The sequence below is a fragment of the Ceratotherium simum genome, chromosome 21, assembly GCF_057802395.1.
Source record: "Ceratotherium simum simum isolate JZ-2026a chromosome 21, ASM5780239v1, whole genome shotgun sequence".
Classification (NCBI taxonomy): domain Eukaryota; kingdom Metazoa; phylum Chordata; class Mammalia; order Perissodactyla; family Rhinocerotidae; genus Ceratotherium; species Ceratotherium simum.
This window is the reverse complement of record NC_141920.1, coordinates 12,716,626-12,736,258: the sequence shown is the minus strand read 5'-3', so window position 1 is coordinate 12,736,258 and position 19,633 is coordinate 12,716,626. Positions and strand designations below refer to the sequence as shown.

Sequence of the window (19,633 nt, the reverse complement as noted above, 5' to 3'; positions counted from 1 at the left end):
AACTCGGGACCTCTCTGTGCCTCAGTCTCCTCATCGGTAAAATGGCAATAGTAACAGTACCTCCTGCCAGGGTTGCTGTGAGGATTAAATTAGTTAATACACATAAAAGTATTTAGATCAGGACTTGGCACATGGTAAATGTTGTGCAAGTGTTAGCTAGTCTTAATTTTTTTTTCTTTTTAACGAAAATAAATGTTTATTGTGGAAAAAATCTAAGAAGAAAATAAAAATCACTTAAAATTCTACCACCCAAGGGACAATCACTGCTGTTTATGTTCTTCCACACTTTTCTGTACATAAACATACACATACAGAGTTTATCCACACACCTCTGTACCCTCTCTCCCTCAAGCCCCGCACACTCCTCCTACGTTCCCACCTCTCTCGAGCCCCGAGATAATGGAATTTGCCCAAGACAAAGCCCCACCCCTTGATGTCGTTTCGCGAAGCCACGCCCCAGATCGCTGCGCGCGCGCTCTAAGGCTCGGCAGAGGGCGCACTGCCGGGCTGCCTCAAAACGGAAGTGACGTATAGCACATGCGCAGTGACGACGAGGCGGTCGTCAGGGCCGGACGGCGCGCCGCGCTGGTGTCCGGAAGTAGGCGCTGCGGCAACATGCTCGAGGAGCTGGGTTTCATCCCGACCATAGGCGAGGATGACGAGGTGCCGGTGGAGCCCGAGTCTGACTCCGGAGACGAGGAGGAGGAGGTATGAGCCGGTGGGGTGGGGTGGGGGCGCGGCGGCGGGCAGTCCAGTCTCCTTCTCTGCTTCCCTGCCCGTGATTCCTCAGGTCCCCGCTCCCAAATCCTCAGCATCACCTGCCAGGCCGGCAGGTGTCCCGGGGAGGATCTCACTGGGACCACGAGATCTTGAGTTTGTTCGCCACTAGCTTTTGCTCACCTCGGCGCCTTTGCCCGTGCCATTCCGTGTCGCCTTGGTGACCTCAGTACCCATTCACTGAGCTGATATTTAAGCCGGGCCCTGTGTCGTAGAGAGCCAGAGGTGAAGCCAGTCCTGGTTCTTGGCCAAGGAGCCGTGGTTGTCTGTTCGTTCACTCAGCCAGTATTTATTGAAAACTTAACGCCTAGAGTTAAGCATTCGGGACATGGCGATGAACAAGATGGGCAAGGACAGCTCTCTCCTGAAGCTTATATTGGGGTGGGTGGTTATAGACATTAAGCAGTATGGCAATTAAAAAGGGATCAGTGACGTGAACAAGGTGGTCACCCTTCAAAGATCCAGCTGGGTGGTTTCCCCCCGTGGCCTCACCTGCCTACTGACACCTCAGTTTGAGTGTCCCATGGCTTCTACAAATTCAACTTCTCCAAAGCTGAATTCTGGTCGCCCTCACCCTCCCAATCTACTCATCTCAAGCCAGAAACCTTGGAGTCATGCTTGACAGCTTCTTCCTCCAGCGTTCTGCAAGCTAGCACAGGAATCTCTCTGAAGCCACTCCGCCTCTCTCCATCCACACTGCTCCCACCCTAGTCCAGGCCACTGCCTTCTTGTGCCTGGATACCTACAATTCTAACATATCTGGTCGCCAGCTCTTTCTCTTGCCCACCTCCTCTAGTGTATTCTCCACTTAGCAGCCAGAAGGATCTTTTCATTTCTTGAATGGAAAACTATCATAAAAAAGAACTGAAGCAAATATGGCAAATGACAATGCAAAACTTCAAGTATGAAGTGCTATACAACTATTGATGGTTAAAGTAGGTACCTGAGAAATGATATAGAATCATTACTAATAATAAAGTTTAGCGTCAGCGTTCTTATGAGATTGTTTAATTCAAGTGAGGAAAAAAAGTCAGTATAGCACTTTTTAGTTCTCAGGGTTTTTTCTTCTCAGTTTATCTTCCTGAAGCCATAGTTCAGTCAGTCCTTCCTTTCCAGTTTCCAAATGTATGGGTTTTTAAAGTTATCTTTTTGTTATTGATTTCTAACTTAATTGAATTGTTGTCAGAGAACAGAGTCTGTATGATATTGATTCTTTGAAACTTATTGAAGATTTGCTTAAAGGCTTACTGCATGATCAGTTTTTGCAACGATTCAACATGTGCTCAGAAAGCATGGGCATTCTCTAGTGGTAGGTGCAGTGTTCTGTATGTGTTCATTGGAGTGAAGCTTATTAATTGTGCTGTTCAAATTTTCTACAGATTTACTCATTTTTTGTCTGCTTGATCTGTCAGTTACTGAGAGAGGTGTGTTAAAATCTCCCATGACTGTTGTAGATTGGTCAGTTTCTTCTTGTCATCTGTCAATTTTTGCCTTGTATATTTCCATTCTTTTATTGAGTGCCCTCATTTCCTTCTTCCTTTTCTAGTGTTCTTTCATCTCAGCCCCATCGTGACTTTGCTTCTCCCTCTTCCCAGGGGCCCATCGTACTGGGCAGAAAGCAGAAGGCCTTGCAGAAGAACCGCAGTGCCGATTTCAACCCTGACTTCGTTTTCACTGAGAAGGAGGGGATGTATGATGGCAGCTGGGCCATGGCTGACGTCATGAGCCAGCTCAAGAAGAAGGTGAGACTGACAGTGATAGGCAGTTCTAGGCCTTGGGCTGTTAAGGTTGGACAGTGGTTTTCGGAGTCTAACCGTGACCTCACTGCCTTTTTCCATCTACTTAGATTTAGCAGATACTGGAATTCCTTTGGAAATATGTGTGTAGTTTTGATGGAGTGGGGAGAGGTGGTCACAAATAACCCACAGTCTTGATTAAAACCAAAGTATAAAATGTTGCAAAACGGATTTATTGCAGACTTTAGTTATAAACACATTCATTGATCTATAGATGACGTTTAAAAGTATCAGAAATATTTTATTTCCTTCCTTATAAAATGTCCATGGAGCTTTTCCTGGAGGAGGGGATGGTGAGTTCAGACTAACTTAAGTGTATATATTAAGAGAGACCCTTCTTGATTTCATAGACATTAAAAAGTGTAAAAAAAACTCTTAGAGGAAATCTGATAATACCAGTCCAATGATTTAAGAATACCACACATTACATATAAATTGCTTGACCTGAAAAAATGGACATAGCTATGTTAAAATGGTCTGTTTTTTAGGTGTTCACTCCTTGTTTTGAATATTAGAGAGAAACCTTTGTTATATCAGTTTGTAACAAAGAACAATCTAGCAGGCATCCTTGGTAGTGGTCTTTTTGACAGCTAGCCTCTGCCCCACAGATACTGTCTCTTGCCAGGTGATCTCACATGGCATCACTGTTGAGGGTCCTTGGTTCCCACACAGCACAGGCAAAGCTGCTACAGATGTCACTGTTATCTGCTTATTTGCCAAGATCCCGTGCTTTTCTTTGAATCTGGTGAATAGGCTAGAAGATGCATGAAAGTTATTTCCATTTCATGCACTTCAAAGAGGTACATTGCCTGCTCAGAGCAGTTTACTCCAGACTTCGCTGGTCCCTGTTCCGATTGAAATAAAACAGCATTGCCTTGTCAAGGTCATCTTGAGAGGATTTTTTTTTCTTTTCATATGGGCCCCATATAATTAAAGACTTGGTCTTATAAAGCTTACAAAATAAGTAGACAAATAATTACACAGTTGGTTGTGGTTGTGGTAAGTGCCATAGCAGTTCAGGGTGCTTTGAGCATGCATAAAGGGGGCCTGCCATTTCTAAATTTTTAGCAATATCCAGCATTACCTGAATTTGCTCGGATTTCAACATTTTAATTAATAGGCTAAATGATGTCTGATTGGTAAAGGGAAGAGTTTTTCCAAGTAGCATTCAGATATACTGTGACATCTCTTGGTAATTATTTCATTGTGAATAGTGAACACCTTCTAAAATAGGGATGTTCTTATTGGTTCCAGGTAATTTAAAGTTTTTTCACAAATAGACCATTTATTTCATGGGTTTTTTTTGCCATGAATAATCTATGGATTGATTAATTTGTGCAAGGACAGACAAGCTTTTTCTATATTAGCATCTGAGACCCGACCCTCAGAGGAACCTTGCTTTGTCTCTTTCCTGTACGTGTATTTCTTTTTCATTTCTTTATTTTTATCTGCAGAGAGCAGCCACTACATTAGATGAGAAGATTGAGAAAGTTCGAAAGAAAAGGAAAACAGAGGTAAGAAAGCAAAGCTGTTAAAAGTAGTGAAGCCCTGAGCTTTACTCTCAACATGACGCCACCATTCCTCTTTAGGCCTGGGTGGGAGGGCCGCTGGTGCAGGGAGACTTCTTTGTGTGTCTGTTGTAAATATTCACTAAGAACCCGCATAGCCTTCTGCCCAGACTGGAGAGCATAATGTTGCTCTTTGGAGGTTTTGGATTTCCTGAAGTTTGTAGTCACCTTGCATTATAATGATTTTTTTCCAGGATAAAGAAGCCAAGTCTGGGAAGTCAGAGAAGGAGAAAGAAGCAAAGGAGGGTTCTGAACTGGAGGAGCAGGAAGACCTTGAAGGGAAAGACGAGGCAGGCTCAGAAGATGAAGAATCAGAGACCGACTACGCGTCAGCTGATGAGAACATCCTCACCAAAGCAGGTGGGTGATACAGTGGTGCTGTCAGAAATGGACAGGAAATTGGAAAGTGTCCCCCTTTGCTTTGTAGGATTTCCTTTGCTCTTCTACAGAGTTAAATATAAGAGCTCCATGTTGAACTCCTTTCTTTTAGCTTCTCTTTTTTCCTAGGATTTTGTTAGGGTTATTGTACTTTGCAGGCAGAGTTTACTCTTTCCCCGTCTCCAGCCCCACAAGCTGCTGGCACCTCTATGGCTCAAACTTATTTGGGGTGATAGGTCCCCCACATCCCAGATGGGTCCAGCCGTAACTATTGAATGCTAAAGCATCGTGATATAGCGTAGTGGTTGAGAGCCTGCTCTCTGGAACTCGCCGAGTTTGCTTCCTGTCTGACCTTAGGTGAGTTACTTACCTGCACTGCTGTGCAATGTCCTCATCTGTGAAATGAGCCTGAGGACAGGTCGTTGTGTGGCTTCAGTGAGGTATCCACATAAAGCACTTAGGACGGTGTCTAGCAGATTGCAAGTGCTCAGTAAGTATGCGCCCTGATAGCAGCTGTATTTTTCTCCACAGATACACTCAAAGTAAAGGAGCGGAAGAAGAAGAAGAAAGGACAGGTGGGTATGGGCTCGGAAAAGAGCGTGAGCTTGTTTTTGCAACCTGAAAGAATTGTAAGGGCCCTTTTTGCTGAATTCTCATTCTGTCTTTTGGTTTCCTGGTGTAGGAAGCAGGAGGATTTTTTGAAGACGCATCTCAGTATGATGAAAACCTCTCATTCCAGGACATGAACCTCTCCCGCCCTCTTCTGAAGGTAGTAGCTTCTTTTGGCAACCATGGGAGTATTGCAGTTGCCCCCTAACTGGGCTCCCCACCCTAAACAGGGCTCTTTGCCTCCCTAAACTCTGTTGTCCACACAGCTGCCAGAGAACTCTCTTAAACAGAAAGTTCCATCTTGGCCTATAAGGCCCTGCCCCTTCTGGTTCCCTCTGATGATGTCTCCTACCACTCATTCTTGCTCTGGCCGCACTGGCCTCCTTGCTGGCCCTCAGACAGGTCAGGCATCTTCTTCCTCAGGGCCTTTGCACTTGCTGTTCCCTCTGTCTGGAAGATTCTTCCAGAAACCTGCTTGGGGTGCTCCTCACCTCTTTCAGGGTCCTTCTCAGTATCCCCTGCTCAGTGAGGCCTTCCCTGCCACCCCTGCTGTAAATGGCACCATCCCCTCCCACCTGCCCTCCCCGCCCCCTTGACTGCTATATTTTTCTGCATAGCATTTATCTCCATATGACATATGTTGGTTCTTGGCCTGTTTTTCTACCAAATTGTAAGATTCCTGAGGGCAGAGTTTTTATTTCTTTTGTTTACTGCTGGATCCTCGGTGCCTAGAACAGGTCTCCCAATAGGCACTCTGTAAATGTGGAGTGGATGACTGGGAGGGACTGCAGTAGTTACCACTTGTTTGGAAACCTGCCTTGTTTCATGCTGAGACTGCCCCTCCTCTTCCTGTGTGATCCTCTCTTTTCTCCCAAGGCCATTACAGCCATGGGCTTCAAGCAGCCCACCCCGATCCAGAAGGCGTGCATACCTGTGGGTCTGTTGGGGAAGGACATCTGTGCCTGTGCCGCCACTGGGACAGGTAAAACGGACAGGGACTTGGGGAGGGGAGAGGAGGCAGGAGGAGAATGTTCAACCTAGAAAGGGCTCTAGGTTGACGTAGCAAAAGACCACTTTGCTAAATATGCAAATATGAATTTTATATTTATAAATATATAAATTTTAATGCAGTAACACTATATATTCTCTTTAGTAACTTCTCTTTTTAAAAAAAAGATAACCTGATAGGGTTAAATAAAGATGACCTTCACCAGGTGCCCTACAACCTGTGCCCCGTGACCGTCCTATCAGGGTGTCTCTGTGACTGTGACCTCCTGTTGCTGCCATGATAGGTCCCCATCGTAGGAGTCAAGCGTTGTAAGAGGGATGTTCATTGCAACATTGTCTATTAGTGCAGTTAATAATATAGTAGGTATAGTCATGTAATAGAATACTAAAGCAACTATTTTAAAAAAGTAAAGAGTATTTGAAGAAATAGGAAAATATACAAGTTTTTTTAAAAAGGGAAGTTACTAAACAATATATAGTGTTATTGCATTAAAATTTATATTTTCGTATTTCTGTCCATGTAAAAAAATTGGTGATATAGATACCATTACATTAATGTTTATCTCTGGTTGGCTGAATTGTGGGTGATTTTTATTTTCATATTTTTTAATATTTCCCAGATATTTTACATTGACCATGTGGTTTAAAACCAGAAAAACAGTTTTGTGATAAGTAAGTTGTTTCATTTCCCCCTGAGCAGATACATAGGTTTTCAGTGCTCAGGTGAAAACCTGAACCTGGAAGGGACAGAAGCACTCCTCATGCTCTCCTGCTGCCCTTCCCTCCAGGGAAAACCGCGGCTTTTGCCCTGCCCGTCTTGGAGCGTCTGATCTACAAACCCCGCGAGGCTCCAGTGACCCGCGTGCTGGTGCTGGTTCCCACCCGAGAACTGGGCATCCAAGTGCACTCCGTCACCAAGCAGCTGGCCCAGTTCTGCAGCGTCACCACCTGCCTGGCTGTGGGTGAGTTTCTGGCTGAGGGCTGCCAGCCCCTAAGAGACTGGATGTGGTGGAGGACTGGTGTGCCCCAGCGTCTGAGGATGACAGGAAGGCCTTCTATGAGTGAACCCACCTAGAAATGGATGACGGGTTTTCATGGCAGATGATGGCGGGAGGGGAGAGGGTTTGATGGAGACTTAACCAGCCTTGAAACTTCGAAATTATGGAAAAAAAATTTTCTTGATACTGAACAAATTAAGGATATAATTTCTGTGTCATGTGAATAATGAATCAGATATTATTTGTGACAGAATTTTTCTGATGATGTTACATCATATTGTTATCTAACCTTCATTTTACCCTCCCATGCAGTGGGAAGTCAAAGGTGATGTAAAAAGACATCAATTTTCTCAGCTGCTTCTCTCAATCCTTAGATGTCTGAATCTATTCTGAAGTGCCTTTGTGTCACTGTCTTTTTTGGTTTTCACACTTACCACAACGGTGATGAAATAATTTGTGTCTCCCAACGTATTGTAAAATCCATGCGAGCAGGGCCTTCATCAGTCTTGTTCTCTGCTGTTTCTTCTGCATCTGGTATGAGACCTGGCAGGTGGCAGGGCTCAGTCAATACCAGTGACAGAACTGGCCGCCGGGTGGGGCTCTTCTCTTTGTAGGTGGCCTGGACGTGAAGTCTCAAGAAGCAGCTCTTCGGGCAGCGCCTGACATCCTCATTGCCACCCCGGGCCGGCTCATCGATCACCTCCACAACTGCCCTTCCTTCCACCTGAGCAGCATCGAGGTGCTCATCCTGGATGAAGCTGACAGGTACACCTGAAGTGGTGGGGCCCCAGGCGCTCTGAGGCCCCAAGGGCCACACCTCCGGACAGGAACCTGCCATCCTGCATTATCCTCCATGGCTCTCGCCATCGCCATTGGTGTGCAGTGCCAATTCAGCTGCTTTTGGGCCTGTGTCTCTCCTTAGCCCAGATTATCCTGCTTTCTTTCTCTCTTTCAGTAACGTGATAGTCGAGAGGGAAGATAGGTCAAATTCTGGCTCAGCCACTTCCTAACTGAGATTTGGAAATGTTATTTTAACAGATTCTCAAAGTAAAACCTTTCCTTGTTTGTAAGTGGGGGATGAGAATCGTTCCCACCTTGCGGTGTTGAGGATTCAAGGAGTAACACAGGTGAAGTGCTGGTGCATGGTGAGGGTTCAGCAAACAGCCTCTGTTACTGGGATGCGGGACTCCCTCTCTCCTTCTTTCCCTCTTTCCTTCCTTTTTCCCATCCCTTCTCTCTCTCCCTCCCTTTCTCTCACACACGTCCCATCTGCTCACCTCTTTCCTTCAGGACTGATCACAATGAACTCTTATTGAACTGGACTAATGATGGAGGTGGGAGCAGGGGAGGAGGCCACAAATAACCCCAAGGCCTATTGAAGTTTACTCTCCACTTGAAGCTTCTCAAAACTAAACAGGTCCTTAACCAGGCTTCTGATCCCATCTCCCTCCCTCCCTCTCCCCATTTCAGTGAATGGCAGTTCTGTCCTTTCAGTTGTTTGGGCCACAGTGCTTAGTGTCATCCTTGTCTTCTTGTTTTCACACCTGTAAGGCATCCACTGGTAGTCCTGTCAACACATGCCCACCTTGGGGCTCTGTGCTGGCCACTCCCTCAGCATGGCATGACCTCTTTGACCTCCTCTGGTTCCTGCTCCACTTGTCACTTATCTAAGTGACATTTGTTGGCCACTGTCTGTAACGGTTCCTGCCCTCCTCCCACAGCCCCGCCTCATCCCTCCCTTCCTGCCTTGCCTTCTCTGAGATGCAACACCTCTCTCCCTCCCACATTGTTACCTGAATGCTCGTGTGGTGGGTGTGTTCCTCCTTTCCCCTAGAACATCACATTCATGAAGGGCCGGCTTTGTGTTGCTTACTGCCACATCCCATTGCCCACGGGCTTGTCTGGTACCTAGAGGATGCTCAGTAAGTGTTTGTTGAATAAGTGATTGGCTCCTCCGGTGCAAAGGAACCATTCTTGAGGCCTGAGGGAGGTGGTGGAGATTGTTCTAAGCCCTAAGAGAACATGTTCTAAGCCCTAAGAGAACATGATCTGATTTAGGTTTAAAGGGGAAGGGAATTGTATTCTTCAAAAATGTCAATGTCTCAAAAGACCAAGAAAGGCTATGGAAGTTGCAGATTAAGGAGACCAAGGAGACGTGACAGCTAAATGTGATCCCTGATCGTCGACTAGAGGCTGGACTGGAGGGTGCAATACTGTCAAGGATTGACTCAGTTGAAAAAACTGGAGTCAAAGCAATCTCACAGATGAATATTATCTACAGAGAAGACGGTCCCTTTGCAGTGGAGAGAGCTGGCAGACAGACACCGCCTCAACCAAGTGATGAAACTCACACCAGCGGGCTGGAACAAACTGACTGTCTGTGTCTCCTGATGGAGCGAGGGCGAAGCGCACAGCCGCACCTCTGTACGTTCCCCCAGTGAGGACTTACTGAATCCAGTCCCCGGGAAATAATTAGACAAATCCAGAGTGTGAGAAAGAGTGAGGGGACTTTTCTAGATTAAGGGATATTAAAGAGACATGACAACTGAATGCAACATAGGAACTTTCCTTCCTGGACTGAAAAAATAAAAGACAGCTATAAAATGACATTTTTGGGACAGTTAGGGAAATATGAACTTGAACTGTGCTTTGGATCTTATTCAAACACTTAAGTTTCTCGAGTGTGATACTGATATTGTGGTTCTGTAGAAGAAGGGCATTGTTCTTCGGGGATGTGTGCCGAGATGTTTAGGGGTCAGGTGTTCTGATGTCTGTAACTTACTTTCAAATAGTTCAGAAGAAAGATAAAGCAAACGTGACAAAATGATGATAATTCTTGGTGAATCTTGATGAAAGGGTAAAATAATAATAATAATAGTAATAAAGTAAGTAACTAAGTCCGAAACAACTAACAACAACAGCAGAACGTCGCCTCTCTGATGTTTCCTGTCTCTCCTTGCGACAGAAGGGAGCTCAGTTCATTTCTCTTGATTCCTTTCCTTCCTTGCCTGCCAGGATGCTGGACGAGTACTTTGAGGAGCAGATGAAGGAGATCATCCGAATGTGTTCCCACCACCGCCAGACCATGCTCTTCTCAGCCACGATGACGGACGAGGTGGGCCGCAGGGATTCTCCGTGGTGGGGTGAATGGAGGGGCAGTGCATGGGACCAGGGCTGGGCTGGAAGGGGTGGCCTGGGGTGAGCATGGGCATGCCTCACTCACTGCCTCTTGGCTGGCTGGTGAGCATCCCTGTCTTTGTGCCTGGCAGGTGAAAGATTTGGCTTCTGTCTCCTTGAAGAATCCTGTCCGGATATTTGTTAACAGCAACACGGATGTGGCCCCCTTCCTGCGGCAGGAGTTCATTCGAATCCGGCCGAATCGGGAAGGGGATCGGGAAGCCATCGTGGCAGGTGAAAGCCCAGGGTGGGACTGGGTTGTGCCCCGGCGCCTCCTCCATCCAGTCTCCCCTAACCCAGTGTGTGGTACTGCCGTGCATCTGCTCGGTCACTTTCGCCACGAGTCATTCCTCCCTTTCTTTTATCGCCTCTCCTTCCTCCCACCATCCAGGCCTCTTTATGTCCTGCTGAACTCCCAACCACTTCCCCCCAACTGCCCCTCTGGCCCTTAGTCCAGGCCACTGCTGTCTGTGGCCTGAATTGTTGCAGCAGCCTCTTCCTGGGCTGTCCTGCTTCTGCCCTTGTCCCCTGGTGATCCATTGTCCACACTGTAGGTCATTTAAAATGCTCAGATACGAACGAGCATTCACTCCTGTTACTTCCCTATTTAAAACCCTCTGGTGTCTTCCGTTGCTCTTAGATTAAAATCCCAACAAAAAATACCTAGTCCTGTAAGACCCTCTGGGACCTGGCCCTGCCGTCTGCAGTCCCCGGCAGTGGCACGTGTGCTCATGGTGCTCTAGCCACACTGGCTTTCGCTCTCTCACACCCACCAAGCTTGTCCTGCCTCGGGGCCTTTATATTTGCTCTTTCCTCTGCCTGGACTCTTCCCTCAAATCTTGTGGATGAGCCTACTTTGTCATTCAGCCTAATGTCACCTCTTCAGAGAGGCCAGCCTCAGGAGCTGCCTCCTCATCCTCCTTCACTCTCTCACTGCATTAATCACCCTTGGGAATTGGGCATTGGCTTCTCTGTCTGCCCTGGAATGTGAGCTCCACAAGGCCGGCCCTTGCCTGTCTCCCTGCTGCCAGGCACAGCAGCCACTTCGCAGGCGAGGAGGGAGTAGGTGTTGGAGGTGGCTGCAGCTCACTCTTCTCTCTCTGCCAGCTCTGTTGACCAGAACCTTCACCGACCATGTGATGCTCTTCACCCAGACCAAGAAGCAGGCCCACCGCATGCACATCCTCCTGGGGCTCATGGGGCTGCAGGTGGGCGAGCTCCACGGCAACCTCTCACAGACGCAGCGGCTGGAGGCCCTCCGGTAAAGGTCGGGGGGCGGAGGCTGCCGCCCATCCTTCAGAGAGTGCTCTCCTCATTCGAAAGAGGGAAAATACCGCTCAGAAGTTACGTTACAGCAATAGCAGGGGATGCAGATAGCACAGTTCCCCACTTTAAAAATTTTCGTTTCATCACTGTCAGGTCATGTCTTCGGTACATTCAGAACTCCGACTTGGTAGGCTCCTGGAAGATGGTACTCGTGCTCTAAGACTTGAGTGTGGGAGCTGCTGGGTGGGGTCACAGCAGGCGGTTCTGACTTTTTTTTTTTATAATTTTATTTATTTATTTTTTTTCCCCTAAAGCCCCAGTAGATAGTTGTGTGTCATAGCTGCACATCCTTCTAGTTGCTGTATGTGGGACGCGGCCTCAGCATGGCCGGAGAAGCGGCGCGTCGGTGCGAGCCCGGGATCCGAACCCGGGCCGCCAGCAGTGGAGCGCGCGCACTTAACCGCTAAGCCACGGGGCCGGCCCATGGCGGTTCTGACTTGAGAAGACCTAGCACACATTGTATTCTCTGCAGCTTTTCCAGAGCAGTTGACATATCTGGGTCTGATAGAACGAGATTTGGAGTCAACCAGCTGCCATTCCTTGAGCATTCACTTTGCTAGGCCCTGTGCTTTTCTGTGTGATTTCTTGTTTAATTCTCAGAGAATGGAGTCAACTTGGTAGGAAGGAGGAAGCCTTTAAAACTCTCCACCTCTCTCAGGTCATCACAGAAAGGCTGTTTTGAATGCTGAGGCTCTTGCATATGCTACTTCCTATAGTCTTGCTCTGTGATTCCCAAGCTTTCTCATTTATAGGAATTGCTGTAAGGTGGTATACACAAAACTGTGTTTGCTCTACGTTATGGGATGTTTAAAGGAGCGTGCAAGTGGCAGACAGGCTGACATTTAGGATCTGTCCCCACTGTGATAGTCGGTACTCTGCTGCTTGACTCCAGAAGGGCTTGGATTCTCTCTGCTGGCTCAGGCTCTTGTGGAGCATTATTGGGGTCGGGTATCCAGATGAACATCTGTTTGTGGCTATTTCCAGGCGCTTTAAGGATGAACAGATTGACATCCTTGTGGCCACAGATGTGGCAGCCCGTGGACTTGACATCGAGGGAGTCAAAACGGTGAGCAGGCCCCGTCTTCCTTGAACTTTTGTTGGGAGTCTTTTTGTTTCATTGTGTCCCCTTCCGCCAACTCCCAGGTCTGACTGATGCTTAACTTTGACCTTCCAGGTAATCAACTTCACGATGCCCAACACCATCAAGCATTACGTCCACCGGGTAGGGCGAACCGCGCGTGCTGGCAGGGCTGGGCGCTCGGTCTCTCTGGTGGGAGAAGAGGAGCGGAAGATGCTCAAGGAGATCGTGAAGACCGCCAAGGCCCCTGTGAAGGCCCGGATACTTCCCCAAGGTGAGCAGGCGCCACTGCAGCAGCTCAGGGTGGGTGGGAGGGACAGCGTCTTTCATCAGACCCTTTGGGATGGGGCAGGGGGCAGAGGGTAAAGAGAGCAGGTGCTTTGCAGTCAGGAGCCAGATTTGAATCCCAGCTCGGCCACTCCTTGCTGAGTGACCCTCAGCACCTCTCCCCTTGTCTGGGCTTCAGTCTCTCTGTGTGTGAAAGGGAATAATGATAGACTTGGGCCCAAAGTGCCCCACTCATAGGAATTTTCCAGCCTTTGGGAAGAGAAGCCCTCTTCTTGGGGCAGAATCCCCACTAGCCAGCCCCCCTTCCTCTATGAGGGGGGCAGAGCCTGGGGAGGAGGTCAGCACTCATTCTTTTTGGATATCTTTTATTCCTTTTGTTCTTCTCATCCATAGGGGTCATGTAAAGCACATCCTTTTTAAAGTTACAAAAATAACATGTATTCAGTGTTGGAAATTAGTAAATAAAATAAGAGCAAAAATGTAATTATATGTTAAAGAGCTCACCACCGTTAGCATTTAGGTGCATATCCTTTCAGACCTTTTTTCCATTCATATGTCTTTTTTTTCTTTCATTTTTTTCATTTTCATTTAATTCATTTAATCAGCAGACAGTCATTGAGTACTGCTGTGTGCCTGGTGCTATTTATCCTCAGTATTGGGGATACTGCAAGAAACAAAATAGCTGATAGTCTGTTGGGAAGAAGACACAATAAATAAGCTAATAGTAGATGTGACTGAGATCAAGAGGAGGAGAGGTACGTACTTCAGAAAAGTTCTTTAGCAGAGGTCTCTGAACAGATGGCATTTGAGTTGAGTCCTAGATGATAAGAATGAGGCAGCCATGAGCAGTCTGGGACAGAATGTGCCAAGCAGAGAAAACCAAGGCAAAGCCTCTGAGGCAGGAACAAACTTGCTGTGGAAGTAAAAGAGAAGGAAGGCCAGAGGGCCTGGGGCATAGTGAGCAAGGGGGAGGTAGAAGGTCAGAGAGGTAGGCAGGGGCCACACTTAGGAGTTTGGAATTTATTCCAAGAGCTACAGGAAGCCTTTGTTGCGGGGTGTGGTTAAGGAGAGAAGTCACACATAAAAACCCCGTTTTTTACGTCACTAAATACAGATCTACATTATTTTCAGCAGCTGCACAGCATTCATCTTTTTTTTGGTGAGGAAGATTGGCCCTGAGCTAACACCTGTTGCCAATCTTCCTCATTTTGCTTGAGGAAGATTATCCCTGAGCTAACATCTGTGCCAGTCTTCCTTTATTTTGTATGTGGGATGCCACCACAGCACGGCTTGACGAGTGGTGTAGGTCCGTCCGTGCCCGGGATCCGAACTTGTGAACCCCGGGCCACTAAAGTGGAGCATGCCAAACTTAACCACTCTGCCACTGGGCTGGCCCCTCATCTTTATTTTAAAGTCTTTTTGTTCTCTTCCCTTGAGATGTCATCCTCAAATTCCGGGACAAGATTGAGAAAATGGAGAAAGACGTGTATGCAGTTCTGCAACTAGAAGCTGAGGAAAAAGAGATGCAACAGTCAGAAGCCCAGGTGAGGCTGTGAGGAGGGCTTTGGTCCACAGTGCTGCTCAGTAAGCAGCCTGCACGGGCCCCTGCTGCTTCTGCCCTGCTGAAGTATTGTGTCTGCCCAGCATATCATCAGAGCCCAAGCATTTGCAGCCTGTGGTTTCCTGCAGCTGCCATATTATATATTATCAGATGTAGGTTTCATGACAGGCATCCTTTTGCTGTCCCCACAGATCAACACAGCAAAGCGGCTCCTAGAGAAGGGGAAGGAGGCACCAAACCATGAACCTGAGAGGAGCTGGTTCCAGACCAAAGAAGAGAGGAAGAAGGAAAAAAGTATGTCTGGGAGGTTCCTCAAAAAGCTAAACATAGAATTACCACAGGACCCAGCAATTCCACTCCCTAGACCCTAAAGAATTGAAGATAGGGATTCAAACAGATACTTGTATGCCAGTGTTCACTGAAGTATTAGTCAAATAGCAAAGGGTGGAAACAACCCGTGTCCATCAACAGATGAATGGATACACAAAATGTGGTACGCACCTACAGTGGAATGTTAGTCAGCCATAATGAGGTTCTGACACTGCAAGGAGGAAGCTTGAACACGTGCTAAGTGAAATCATCTAGACACAAAGGGACCAATATTTATGATTCCACTTATATGAGGTACCTAGATAGGTAAACTCATAGACAGAAAGTAGAATAGACATTGCCAGGGTTTGGGTTAGGGAATTGGGTACAATACCAGTTATTAATGGTTGCAGAGCTTCTGTTTGGGATGATAAAAAAGTCTGAGAGACAGACGATGGTGATGGTTGTACAATATTGTAAATGTAATTCTACTGAATTGTACACTTAAGTATGGGTAAAACAGCAAATTTTTATGTTATATATATTTTGCAACAATTAAAAAAATAGGAAGATATTTATATATATTCCTCCCTCCACCTTTTTCTAAACCCAAATGAATTCACATTGTTCTGCACCTTGGTTTTTTCAATTAAATAGGCACAGATAGCTGCCTTTTTTTTTTTCTTTCTTTTTTTTTTAAATGGCTGCATGGTCTTCCATCATAAGGGTAGATTATAATTTATTTGATTAGTCCCTCATTGGGGGCCATTGAGGTTGTTTCCAGTCTTTTGCTGTTATAAACAAGTGATGTAGTGAATAACTTTGTATAGATGCCCTTTCACAATTAAGCAAGTATATTTGATTTGCAGGATAAATTCCTAAAAGTGGAATTTATAGGTCAGATGGTATGTGTGTTTATTATTTTGTTAGGGATTGCAAATTTACCCTCCAAAGAGGTTGTACCAGCAATTTAAGAAATACTGCCTATATTTGATGGGACAGAAAATTAGGGTGTTATCTATGTTAAGTTTCTGTGTTAAAAATAGAGTTATAACTATATTGTGGGAAGGTGTGGGGGAGTACAAGTGAACTAAATCCTCATCTTTCACAAAAGGAGGTAGACATAGACAGATAATGAATGTCTCAAATTAATTAATCAAGAAATAGTACAAGCAAGCATGTTATTTAGTGAGATGGAGGTAACCACCAGGAGAGGAAGTGATTGCTGCTTCTCATTTTAAGTCCTCATGTACCAATTTAAAATATGTACACTTCTTATTGTAACTTTAAAAAGAGATATAAAACAGTACCTGAAATCTCATGCTCTCTTCTCATCCCAGTTGCCAAAGCTCTGCAGGAGTTTGACTTGGCCTTAAGGGGGAAGAAGAAAAGGAAAAAGTTTATGAAGGATGCCAAGAAAAAGGGGGAGATGACAGTGAGTAACCTCCCCTTTGGAGTTGGGTGCCTGCCTGCTGGCATGGGTGAGGGCTGTCTGGTCTGTTCTGCAGTCACATGCCATCCTTCTCCCAGGCAGAGGAAAGGTCCCAATTTGAAATCCTCAAGGCACAGATGTTTGCTGAGCGGCTGGCCAAGAGGAATCGCAGAGCCAAGCGGGCCCGAGCAATGCCTGACGAGGAGCCAGCAAGAGGCCCTGGTAGGCAGATGGGGAGCCTGCAGGAACTGGTAGGAAGGTTCTGCCTGAAACCGGTGCTTGTGATCAGGGAGAAAATTGGAGGGATGATGATAAGAGCATTTCATTGAGTGATGAGTATGTACCAGTGTGTACAGCTGTCCTTTTATTGGCTCTAAGTGGTGAAGTGGCTCCCATGGTTAGTGGGGAGAGCTAGGATTTGAACCCAGGCCTTTCTGACTCTGGAGCCAAAGTCCTTACCACCTGCTACTTGGAGGAGCAGGTCAGGGTATAATGAAGCCAAGATGGTCATTGGTGCATTTCACGTGTAAATGGCCTGTTTCACTTTTGGATGCTGCAGTCATCCTTTGGAGCGGTTCTTTACATCTGGTACTTCTGATTCCTTATCCCTTTTCTGCCAGGATCTGATCTCTTATCTCCATGTCAATAAATCATCAGGCCAGAGCATCTGAGCTTGGAACCATTACCCTGAGTTTAAGGGGATTTAGGAGCTTGGGCCAAATAGGACATATCTAACCCATTTTCTCTGTGCACAGGCAAGAAGCAAAAGCAGGTGAAGAAATCTGTATTTGATGAAGAACTCACCAACACGAGCAAGAAGGCCCTGAAACAGTATCGAGCTGGGTAGGGTTTTTAAGTCATCATGGAGCTCCTGGTATTTTGATGAAAGCTATGAATGTTCTCCTTCCTTCCTCACTCCCAATTCTCATGTACCTCTAGCTATATAATACATAATTTCAGGGGCTCCTGTCACCCCCCCACCAACCCATGTGTGAATCCCAGAATGAGAACAGGAAGAAAGAGATGTTAAGGCCCTCCTGCCTTGGAGGTGAAATAACACATTTTAGGTTCAGAAATAGAGCTTTCTCTCAGGGGAGTGATAGAACCCCAAAGGACCCTAGTTTGCTCTTGGGAATGTGTGTCCCCACTACGTTCCCTGGGCCGGGGTTGGGGTGGGGACAGACTAAGCTTCCCAAGTAGTTTTATTATGTACATGAGAAGGAAGAGCCTCTTCCAGTCTTGTTTTAAAGCTGGGCCTGTACAACGCTATAACTATAACATACAACTATGTACTGGGGCTTTGGGGAGAAAAAAAGAAAAAAAACCCCAAAAAACAAAAAAACTGGGCCCTGACTTCCAAGTCAGGCCTGTGAACACACACAGGCTTAGAACTTCAGGCCCTGAAAATGATGCATCCATGATATTGCTGCTTTGTGTGGGAGCCGGGGGGTGGGTTGGGGATGAGACCACCCATTTGTCTAACAGCTTGCCTTTTCAGCATCTCATCTTCTCTCGCCCACAGCCCCTCCTTTGAAGAAAGGAAACAGCTGGGCTTGCCCCGCGAGAGACGAGGAGGAAACTTTAAATCTAAATCCAGGTAATGTTTACAGTTTTGGAGAGCCAGAGGTTTTGACTGGGACTGAGAAGAAATCTTTCATGGAAAAGGAGCTCCTCCTTCCTCTTTCTGGTCTTGGGGGTTGGTCTCTACTCTGCTTATTGTCTCAATAGGTACAAGAGGAGGAAGTAGCCGTGGTGGCCTGAAGAAGTTCGTGGTGTGGCCTTTAGATCCCTTCGTTGTGAGAAGTCATCCAGGCTTGGTCTGTCTTTTCTCTATTTGTAAAAAAATTCTTTAAAACTGTAAGAAGTCTGTGTCATTTGTACATTTAAAAAAACTAGGGGCCGGCCCCATGGCTTAGCGGTTAAGTGCGTGCGCTCCGCTGCTGGCGGCCCGGGTTCGGATCCCGGGCGCGCACCGAAGCACTGCTTCTCCGGCCATGCTGAGGCCGCGTCCCACATACAGCAACTAAAAGGACGTGCAACTATGCTATACAGCTATCTACTGGGGCTTTGGGGGAAAAATAAATAAATAAAAATTAAAAACAAACAAACAAACAAAAAACTAGGGGCCGGCCCCATGGCTTAGCGGTTAAGTGCGCGCACTCCACTGCTGGCGGCCTGGGTTCCGATCCTGGGCGCGCACCGACGCACCGCTTCTCAGGCCATGCTGAGGCCGCGTCCCACATACAGCAACTGGAAGGATGTGGAACTATGACATACAACTATCTGCTGGGGCTTTTGGGGGAAAAATAAATAAAATAAAAGTTTAAAAAAAAAAAAAAAAAAACTAAAAAGTTGGTGGGGGTGGTATGTAGCTATTTCCTAAGCACCCCTGTTAGTCAGCCAAGGCTCCCTTCTTGCTGATGAATCAGCTTTCACATAGAGAATATACCAAATGGAAGATGTATTTTTTGGGAAGGGGAAGAAACCAATCTAATTTTATATTTTATTCCTGTCTCTTCCCTCAGTAGCACAGTCTACCCCCAGTCTACTAGCTTGGCACTGCCACGTACATATACTTGGAATGCATCTTTATGCTGGTAGAGGAACTGGATGTGGAGTAAGGAAATTCTTGCCAGAAGTTCTTTTCTGTTGATGTCCTAGAACTGGAAGTTATCATTTACTGAGCACCAACTGTCCCAGATGCTCTGTGTACTGAGCATGGTCTCATTTAATTCATCACACCTCTGTGAAGCAGGTGCTCTTATCCCCATTTTGCAGATAAAGAAACAGGCTCGGAAAGATGGAGTAACTTTCCCAAGTTGCACAGTTGGGAATTCAGGTTTTTGAAACCAGAGTCTACTTGAACCCATACCCTGACTCTTAACTGTGTTGTGAAAGTGCTACTGGAGAGATGGAAGCTCAAAGGGGACAGAAACGCTCCCAGATAAATTCATTTCTTGTTGCAAAAAACAGCTTTTATCCTGTAGAATGGTAGTTCTCATCCTTTTCTAAATCATAGGTCCCTTTGAGAATTAGATGAAAGCTAGGGGGCACCCCTTGAGATAATTGTGTGTTTTCAGTTTATGTCACATATAATTTCAAGGAGTACAAAGACACCCTCCCCAGCACAAAAATGGTAACAGCCGGTAGCACATACTCTCGAAATTAAAGTGTGTGTTCAAAGCTATACATTTAGGCTGCACCTAACAGTTGCCAATAGAGAGTTCTAATTCACTAAATAATGTCACACCTGCATGATGGAGTGTGGTTCAAACTCACTGTATGTGCTTACAGAAAGATCTCCAAGCTAGGTCATTAGGCTAAAAAA

General features: G+C 46.3%; 1 protein-coding gene across 1 annotated transcript; it reads left to right on the top strand.

The window, feature by feature from the left end:
- Positions 1 to 558: 558 nt before the first annotated feature.
- On the top strand, positions 559 to 18,169 carry DDX27 (DEAD-box helicase 27). The gene is made up of 21 exons (XM_004430290.3): positions 559 to 708; positions 2,373 to 2,519; positions 4,028 to 4,087; positions 4,336 to 4,501; positions 5,051 to 5,094; positions 5,202 to 5,288; positions 6,005 to 6,110; positions 6,925 to 7,098; positions 7,749 to 7,899; positions 10,150 to 10,249; positions 10,404 to 10,545; positions 11,419 to 11,572; positions 12,622 to 12,703; positions 12,812 to 12,989; positions 14,441 to 14,547; positions 14,756 to 14,858; positions 16,214 to 16,308; positions 16,404 to 16,527; positions 17,061 to 17,148; positions 17,828 to 17,902; positions 18,034 to 18,169. The coding sequence occupies exons 1-21, from the start codon at positions 616 to 618 to the stop codon at positions 18,050 to 18,052; spliced, it is 2,295 nt and encodes a 764-aa protein (XP_004430347.1). The 5' UTR covers positions 559 to 615; the 3' UTR covers positions 18,053 to 18,169.
- The last annotated feature ends 1,464 nt before the right edge of the window (positions 18,170 to 19,633 follow it).